At 44.9% G+C, this 9,183-nt stretch overlaps 1 protein-coding gene across 1 annotated transcript in view; it reads right to left on the bottom strand.

Annotated features, from left to right (window-relative positions):
- Positions 1 to 7,917: 7,917 nt before the first annotated feature.
- The window catches only part of ZFYVE26 (zinc finger FYVE-type containing 26), a 60,808-nt gene continuing 59,542 nt past the window's right edge, over positions 7,918 to 9,183 (bottom strand). Inside the window, exon 41 of the mRNA XM_007449003.1 lies at positions 7,918 to 8,121. Coding sequence (XP_007449065.1) covers positions 7,918 to 8,121 — 204 coding nt within the window. The remainder of the gene's footprint in view (positions 8,122 to 9,183) is intronic.

The following is a 9,183-nucleotide window of genomic DNA, read 5'->3' as shown; positions in this document are numbered from 1 at the left end:
TCTTGCTATGTTTCCTGAAGAGACTTGCCCCAAGGTCACCACCACACAAGGGAAAGGCCTTGGCTCAGCACAGACAAGGCTGGGAATCCAGTGGCTGAGTCACCCTTCCACTTTCCCATTTCTGCTCCTTAGATTCTCCCATGACCACAGAGCCATTTTCCTTCCAGTCTGTGTGTGCTATGGATATGGCTTCCAGGCTTCCTGGAAGAGTGCTCCTTACAATACAGGAGACAAAATCATGGATGAAGGCCCAGGAATGACAGTCACCGTGGATTTCTCTGCTCCTAGGTGTCTCTCCAGCTGCCCCAGGTCACTGCCTTCACTATTCCTGGTTTCTGTTATGCTTTGAGACTCTCAGCCAGCCTAGCCCAGGTGAGGAAAATCTTTCCCTTTGGCTCCGCTGAGATTGGCTTACATTTCTTAAAGATAAAACTTGTCTGGGAAACTAAAGGGAAAGGAAATCAAAAAGACATATGAAAATTGAGAAGCAAACAGTTCCAGAGCACAGATTACCTAAGCAATGACTAGCTGCCACAGATTACCTTAGCTGGCACTTGGTCCTTGTCCAGTTCAAGTCTGTGCTATGTGTCACCACGCCTTCAAGCCCTGGAGGATCTACCTTGTGTGTTTGGCCTCTTTTACAAGACAGACACCCACTTTGAGCAATCTTAGGCCAAAAAAAAAACCATGGAATATTTTGCTCATAAATTCAAAGACGGGTTGAAACTGAGAAGTGGGAAAGGGCAGGGATAGATCTCAGAAATAACTAGAACTCAAGAATCAAGATTCCTATATATGTGCCTTTCTCTGGATGTGGGCTTCATTTCAGAGTAAGTGGCAAAACACTTGGCTGTTGAAAACTCTCAAACTTTACACCTTGTGGTTTTTACCATTGAAGAGGCACTGCAGCTATTTTCTATTTTTAGTATTTAAAGAATCTCAGGTTTGGCTTGGGTCTGATGCTCACTAGGAAGCATTCAGCTATGGTGGTGGGGGGAAGAATCATGTGAGAATGTGACAGCTGTAGAGGTCGCATTTCAAATCAGGGAGAAAAAAGTAGACTGTTCAATAAATGATGTTGAACAAATAGCTATCCAGGGACTTCCCTGGTGGTGCAGTGATTAAGAATCCACCTGCCAATGCAGGGGACACGGGTTCGGGCCCCAGTCCGGGAAGATCCCACTTGCCACGGAGCAACTAAGCCCGTGCACCACAACTACTGAGCCTGAGCTCTAGAACCCGCGAGCCACAACTACTGAGCCCACGTACCACAACTGCTGAAGTCTGCGTGCCTAGAGTCCATGCTTCGCAACAAGAGAAGCCACCGCGATGAGAAGCCTGCACATCACAATGAAGAGTAGTTCCCGCTCGCCGCAACTAGAGAAAGCCCACGTGCAGCAATGAAGACCCAATGTAGCCAAAAAAAAAAAAACCTAAAAGTATTAGAAGAAAATATAGGAGTATATCTTTAAGATCTTAGAAGAGGGAAGGTCTTTTTGAGATATGAAAAGCAAAAAGCATACAGGAAAAGAGGGATACAACTAAAAAACACACCAAAAATTAAGTTAAAAGTCGTGATGTTGATGGGTATTCTTGTAATTCAGGTCAGGTATCCTGGGAAATAGACTCTGAGATGGACATTTGCACACACGGAGTTTGTGGGGAGTTCTCTTGGGATCAATACCTAAGGGGGAGTGATGGAAGTAGGACTGGGCAAAGGGCAAAGTGGAACTGTGGTGCAGTCACACAAAGGCTTAGATGATCCTGATCCCACAGGGAGCTCTGGAACTGAGTTGTCCTGAATTGAGGAAAGGTGGTTGACTTTTATTCCCCACACTGACCAGTCAGTGGATGTGGGCAGCTTCCAGGAAGAGGGCATGACCTGGGTGAAGGCAAGTTCTAGAGAGAGACTTAGCTGTGAGCTGTCAGCTACCTACGTTCCCAGCATCTGGGGGGAATGGGTGCATCGCTTCTGAAATGAAGATGGTTGGCACCCCACAGCATCTGTTACACTGATATACAGATCAGAAAAAAGAGTAGTAATCACATTATATAAAGAACTTTTACCTCTCAATAAGAACAAGACATAGTACCCAACAGAGCACTTTGCAAAAGGTATAAACAGGAAATTTGCAGAAGAAATAAAAATGGTCAATACACCTTAGTAATGATCAGGGAACTACAAATCAAAACAAGATGTAATTTTTCAATGATCAGATTGTGAAAAATTAGAGCGCTTAACAAATTTTGGCAAAAGTCTAGGAAGTAGATATTTTTATATACAGCTGGTATGAGTGGAAGAAATGGTGATGCCGATTCTCCCCAGAGATCTACTTCTCGATATCTGCAGTAACATTACCACATGTGTGTAAGGAGGCATTGCTTGTACTAGAAAAAAACTGGAAACAACCTAAAAGTCCATCAATTGGAGAAAACTAAATAATCTTTGGTATAATCACACAATCAAGTAGTACATCTGTATTTGGGATAATTAGTCCAGAAAAATGATTATACACACACACACACATATTTATATAAATTGATGAGTTGCAGAATGATGAATATGTGCAGGCAATAAGATTTATATTTAAAAATTACACACATCTAACATGATACCATATATTTTCTATGGGTACATATATAAGTACGTAACAGTACAGAAAAAGGTCGGAAACTATATACAATGCACACACAAGAGAGGTTGCCCTTGAGAAGAATTATGGGAAATAATATTTCAATTTAAAAAAAGAATATTTTCATATTTTACTTGGAAATTAAAAATTAGTAGTTTCAGCAGATGCTGTTGGCTACCACTGTCACTATGGCCCTGATCAACCTACTGCAGTGTTCTCAACCCTAGCTGTATTTTAAAATATATGAAATGCCTCGGGACTTCCCTGGTGGCGCAGTGGTTGAGAATCCACCTGCCAATGCAGGGGACACAGGTTCCAGCCCTGGTCCGGGAAGATCCCACATGCCGTGGAGCAACTAAGCCCGTGCGCCACAACTACTGAAACTGAGTGCCACAACTACTGAAGCCCGTGCGCCTAGAGCCCGTGCTCCACAAGAAAAGTCATTGCAGTGAGAAGCCCGCGCACCGCAACGAAGAGTAGCCCCTGCTCGCTGCAACTAGAGAAAGCCCGTGTGCAGCAACGAAGACCCAATGCAGCCAAAAAAATTAATTAAATAATAAATAAAATAAAATACACTGCAACAAAAATAAAAGGACCATCAAAACCCAGAAAAACATGTTTGCAACATATAAGACAAATAAAGGTCAAATGCATTACGGTGGTTACCAGGGGCTGGTGACAGTGGGGGGACGGATAGAGAGTTAGTGCTTAATGGGTACAGAATTTCAGTTTGGGAAGATGAAAAAGTTCTGGAGAGGGACAGTGGTGATGGTTGCACAACAATGTGAATGTATTTAATGCCACTGAACTGTACACTTAAAAATGGTTAAAATGGTAAATTTTTTGTAGTTGTTGTTATGGGCATTTAAACCACAATAATGACAATAAATGTTTCAAGGATCCTTGGGTTTGTATCTGCTTAGAAAGACTTCCCACGCCTGAAGATGATAGAGTTGTTTATTCTTCTAGAAGTATTGTTTGTTAATACGGAGTTGGTAGGAGAACCAACTTTTGCATAGGTGTTTGAGGTGAAGAAAGAAGCTTCTGCAACAGTCAGGGGAGAAAGTGAAAAGGACCTGAAGTAAGGTGATGCAGTGGAAGGGCCAGTGTCTTCCGACTGGGAAAGTAGGATGAAAGGATTTGGCTTTCAACTGGATATATGCATGGAAGGTACTTGAATGTTTGTTGATCGAGAAGGGAACAGAAAGTCAATACAGAGAACCCCTGAGGTTTCTAACCCAGGCAGCATGCACAGTAGTAATAATAACATTAATTGATTGATACTAATATTCACTGACACAGGAAGATTAGGTTTGTGGGTGGAATAGGATGTGTTCCATTTTGGACATGCTACTATTTTTAGAGGCAGGCAGGTCAGCCATCTGGGTGAGTTCCAGAAAGCAATCAAAAGGTGGATCTGCTGTGGAAAAACATTAAGGGGGAGAAATTTGACTTGGAACTCAGCCAATCAAGATGATTGCTGAAGCTATGGGATTGTATGGGAGAGTATAAGAGTGTCAAGAGAGAATGGATAAGACCTTGAAGAATTTTAGCCCTTCAGTGGGACGAAGAGGAAGTATAGCCAGAGCAGCAAATAATTTGTAGAAAAGGTACTTGAAAGGGGCTTGACGAAAGGGTTTTAACAACAGGAGACTGGAGGGTTGGGGTAGCAGAGGTGGTTAAGGAGTTCCAAGCAGAAATAAGAATGTGAAGAAATAGGGAGCAGGAAAGCGCTCCACCAAAGAAGCCCTTCAGTAAACTAGATGTTGAATAAATTTGTTGTGGAATCGGAGGTTTCAAGGATGGGTTACTCAATATCATTACTGTGGAAGAGAGGATGATGACCAAGAACAGGCCATTTCCCTCAGGGTAACTGTGACTATTGACATTTGGTTGCTTGATCATGAAAAGTCTGACAGCATTTGACCTACTTCACTTAAGTTCCAGCCAAAGATATCTGGTAAATTTGGAATGTCTCAGGCTTCTAAACGTAGTCAGCGTCCTCTATCCTAGGTTTAGGTTGGGTGTTCCAATTTCCTTTGTTGTGACGCATCTTTGTGCCAGATCCCAAACAGGTGGTTTTCAGTCTACTTTCTTCATTACTTTTTGTTTGTTGTGTTTGTTTTTGAAGTTTTGTTTATTTTTTTAAATGAGAAATTGGATGAGATCATGTTTCTGGGGAAAGGTGATAATGGCAGCAATGTTACTGTCCATGGTTCAAGTATCATACTGCACATGTGTGCTGTCAGAGGGTGGCAAGAAAACTATCTAAGCCCAACTTGAGTTCTACTTTCCCCAAAGACCCTACACCTGGTTTCAAAGAGTCACAGTTTGGTTGCTATTAAAAAGATACATAGAACTAACAGCTTGAAAAAAAACTTCAGAGTTCCATTTTTCATTCTCAGCCTGGCAAAGATATACAAAGTTTGATAACTGTGGGAAAGCAGGCACTGTCCTACAGTGCTGGTGGGAGAGTGAATTGCCATGACCTCTTTGGAAGGCAACTGACAATATTTACCAAATGCACATATCCTCTGACCCAGGGTATTCGAGACAAGATGATTCCCTGCAGCATAATCTGTTGTGGCAAAGATGGCAACGACCTAAAATGTCCATCAACAGAGACTGGTTAAATAATTATGGTGTATCTTCACCACGAAATACTTTAGGCATTACTGCTTCTTTATGCATAAAATAGCTCTGGAACTATACGTTAGAAACTGGTCACCCCGGTGGCCTCTGGGAGGGGACTGGGCTAAGGGGACAGGGATGGGAGGGACTTTTCATTTGCCTTCTATACCTGGTGAATGTATAACCTACCTCCACCCACCACTCTGAATGAAGCAAAACAGTTTCCTGGTGGCAGAGAGTACACTAATAGTTTTTAACATATTAGGAATCTTGAGATAAATCCTAACCACAGTCCTGAGTTATGATGGGAATCATTTAGAGAAGTTCAGGAGTTGAAGGCCATCTCATGTTTCCCACTCACCTTTTCTCTCTACACAGAACACAAGGCATGAAGGAAGGGAAGGATAAGAGCAAGACAGCACAAAGGAGCCATGAAGCCAAGAACTTGTGGGACAGACACTTTATTAAGACTTGCTTATAGTAAAACATTCAACCCCTTGACGTGTCCATTAGTTTGTTATTTTGTTTTCTGCCGAAGACCACAGCCTGATGCCCAAAAGCCTTTAGCCTCATCTTATGTCAGTCTAGTCAATGGCTGCCTATTTTATAGTTCAACTAATTGAGAGTCAGGAAAATCTGGTCTTAACATCCCAAATTAAGGGCTGTAAGATTTGCAACCCATTTATATAAAGTGCTTATGTTCAGTGCAAAAAGGGCACCCTCAGAAGGGCAAGCAGATGCCAGGAAATGATGTTTTCTGGGAGACAGATGCATTCTATGACTCAAAGCCACTTGTCACACTTTCCCATAAAGGGGTCTAGTATTTTCTTTTCAGTCTCTCCCCTCCCTAAGAGGACCAAAACTTTGAATCTGACAGATGCTCTTACAGTTGTTTATTTTACTATTAAAAAAACCTGGTTCAGAGGGAAATCCACAGGGTTTCTAAGCGCCAGAAATAGTGACTTTGGCTTCTAGCTCCCGTTTCTCTCAGCAGCAAACGTGAGATCGACAGGCTGAGCTCTGGCTGGTGGGAGGCTCGCAGCTGCAGACCTTTCCTCACACCCCTCATTTGCAAATCCAAGTCATGGACTATGGCAGACCTTTTCCAAAACGCTGTCACATCTCTGGTGGGAAGACAGACCAATGCTTATTAAAGGAGCACTTCACCTAGTTGCCCAACTGGACATGACCTATTTCACCATCCCCTTGTTTAATTCTTCTTTTTTAAAAATAAATTTATTTATTTATGGCTGAGTTGGGCCTTTGTTGCTGCGCACGGGTTTTCTCTAGTTGCGGAGAGCGGGGGCTACTCTTCATCGCGGTGCACGGGCTTCTCATTGCAGTGGCTTCTCTTGTTGCAGAGCACGGGCTCTAGGCATGCAGGCTTCAGTAGCTGTGGCTCGCGGGCTCTAGAGTGCAGGCTCAGTAGCTGTGGCGCATGGGCTTAGCTGCTCCGTGGCATGTGGGATCTTCCCGGACCAGGGCTCGAAGCTATGTTCCCTGCATTGGCAGGCGGATTCTTAACCACTGAGCCACAGGGAAGTCCCCCTTGTTTAATTCTTGTCCGCTGGCCCAACTTCAAAGTGAACCCATGACTCCCTTTGTTAAGACAAAGAAGTGCACTGCCTTCTCAATGACCTTGGGTCTCTGCGTGTCCATCCTTCTGCTCCGAAGAGACTGAAGAGAAGCAGGAGGGAAGAGGAAGTGATTTCCTAACCAATTTAAGGGGCACATATAGGACGGTAACTCAAACAGGCAAAGTCCAGCCATTCAGTTCCAGGGTCTTGGCTACTGTTTCTCTCCCCAGACTCTCAGAGAGGAAGCTACTTTCTCTCACTTTGCAGCAGGGATATTGACAAAGGCCAGTTCTTTGCTTGTAAACAACCCTCCTGCAATCCTGTTTGGAGAGGTTCCCTTTTCTCTCCCTGTGGATAAACGTGATGGCACCCCTCCTGCCCATGTGTAGGGCTCCAGACCCCATCACGTGTACAGGCAGCCACAGCTTTCAGATGCCAGCACCTGAGCACCTTTCTGTTCAGACCACCTTCCAAAGATTCATGGTAACTCTTGTGCTTGTGAGAGGAGAGACACAGAATGGTTTTATACCACAGGAAGCAACTGCCCTAAAGCCATCTCTGAATTTGGGGAAGGGAAGGAGGGAAGAGGAAATCCTTTTGATGCTGCTCTATAATTCTCTGTTAAAACCCTTCTAGTCATGAGGAGCTACTGGAACATCTCCACACAGAGGGAACTGTGTACAAACAGGATGAACCCGGGTTAAGAACCAAAAACGCGGGGAAGGTTTTCAGACAGGCAGAAGTCTAAAGTAAAGTGCCTCTTTGCAGTGGGGGGAGAGTTTCATTTGTTCAGAAATGCTTGGGCGTGAACATGAGCGCAAAGAGCGTGCACACACACACACTCACTCTGAGGTAGAAAGAACTGGCCATCTCCAGACAAACACAGACTCCACAATTTTACAGAAACATGGCACTTGTGTGAAAGGTCCTGTCTTTGCCCAGGATGGCAAGTCGGGTCCAATTCCAGCTCTTTCCCACCTGGGGTGGAGCCAGGGAAGTCCCATCCCACAGGAGGAAAGAGCTGGAAGCATGTCCATCACTCCCCTCCCACGGTTGTCAGGCCCCGTAGTCCAGGGTCACTTCCTGGAGCCCGAGCCATGGGCACCCCGGCTGTGGCTCGTCAGAAGCCACTGGGAGCAGATGTCTTGCACTACTGCGTCCCCACTGCTCTTGGCGGCCTGCTGCACCTGCTGGACAAGGACCGCGGCCCGTGAGTGTTCTTGCTTCACGGCGATCAAGTAGGCAGAACGCAGCTTGCAACACGTCAGGTAGGCCTGAACCTGCCAGTTGGGTGTAAGAAACAGCGGGAAGGAAACCGTCACTGACAAGTCACCAACAGGCACACAGAGACCTCAAGCAGCTGAGATACCACTTCTCACCTACCAATCAATAATTGGGTTCTTGGGTTTCCCTGATGGCGCAGCGGTTGAGAATCTGCCTGCCAATGCAGGGGACACGGGTTCGAGCCCTGGTCTGGGAAGATCCCACATGCCACGGAGCAACTGGGCCCGTGAGCCACAACTACTGAGCCTGCGCGTCTGGAGCCTGTGCTCCGCAACAAGAGAGGCCACGATGGTGAGGGGCCCGCGCACCGCGATGAAGAGAGGCCCCTGCTTGCCACAACTAGAGAAAGCCCTCGCACAGAAACGAAGACCCAACACAGCCAAAAATTAATTAATTAATTGATTAAAAAAATACTCTGTCAAAAAAGATTAGAGGTTATTAGGGAAAAAAAATAATTGGGTTCTTGCCTTTTATTACATTACGGCCACTCTTTAAATATAACACTGTGTTATTTTATAGTGTAAAAATTATTACAAATAAGCTAAGAATTTCAAAAAGAAGAAGGTAGGCAGGCAGAGTCTGGCCTGTAACCACTCCCTCCAAGGCCCTCCTCACTCTTCTGGGCTCTCCAGCTTCCTCCTGGCCTCACTGCCGACAAACTGTGGTTTTGTAGTTATTTGGCTGATGATTTGACTGATGACTGCCTCCTTGGCTAGGATGGCAGGAATAGTGTCTACTTTTTCTAACCATTCCTGGTGCCTAGCACAGGGTCTGGCGTGCAGGTGTTCAATGAAAATGCGTGAAGTGAATGAGTGAATGAATGAGCCATCATACCTGCCCCCTACAATGGGCACACAGAGCCCCTTTCTCCATTTTCTGTTTCTGACCTGCTGAATTAAAAATCTTTTAACAGGAAATTTTGGGAAGAAAATGCACACAATTAGAAAAACTCTAAATAAGGCGTGACCCCAGGTTGATCTGACTTGCAGTTTGGCACAGAGGCAGCTCAGTTTCCTACATTCAGGACACCCTCCAGCTCAGGAATGCCCCGCTGGGGG

The sequence above is a fragment of the Lipotes vexillifer genome, unplaced genomic scaffold (assembly GCF_000442215.2).
Source record: "Lipotes vexillifer unplaced genomic scaffold, Lipotes_vexillifer_v1.1 scaffold629, whole genome shotgun sequence".
NCBI lineage: Eukaryota > Metazoa > Chordata > Mammalia > Artiodactyla > Lipotidae > Lipotes > Lipotes vexillifer.
The sequence above is the reverse complement of the archived record's forward strand: the minus strand, read 5'-3'. Positions and strand labels throughout refer to the sequence as shown.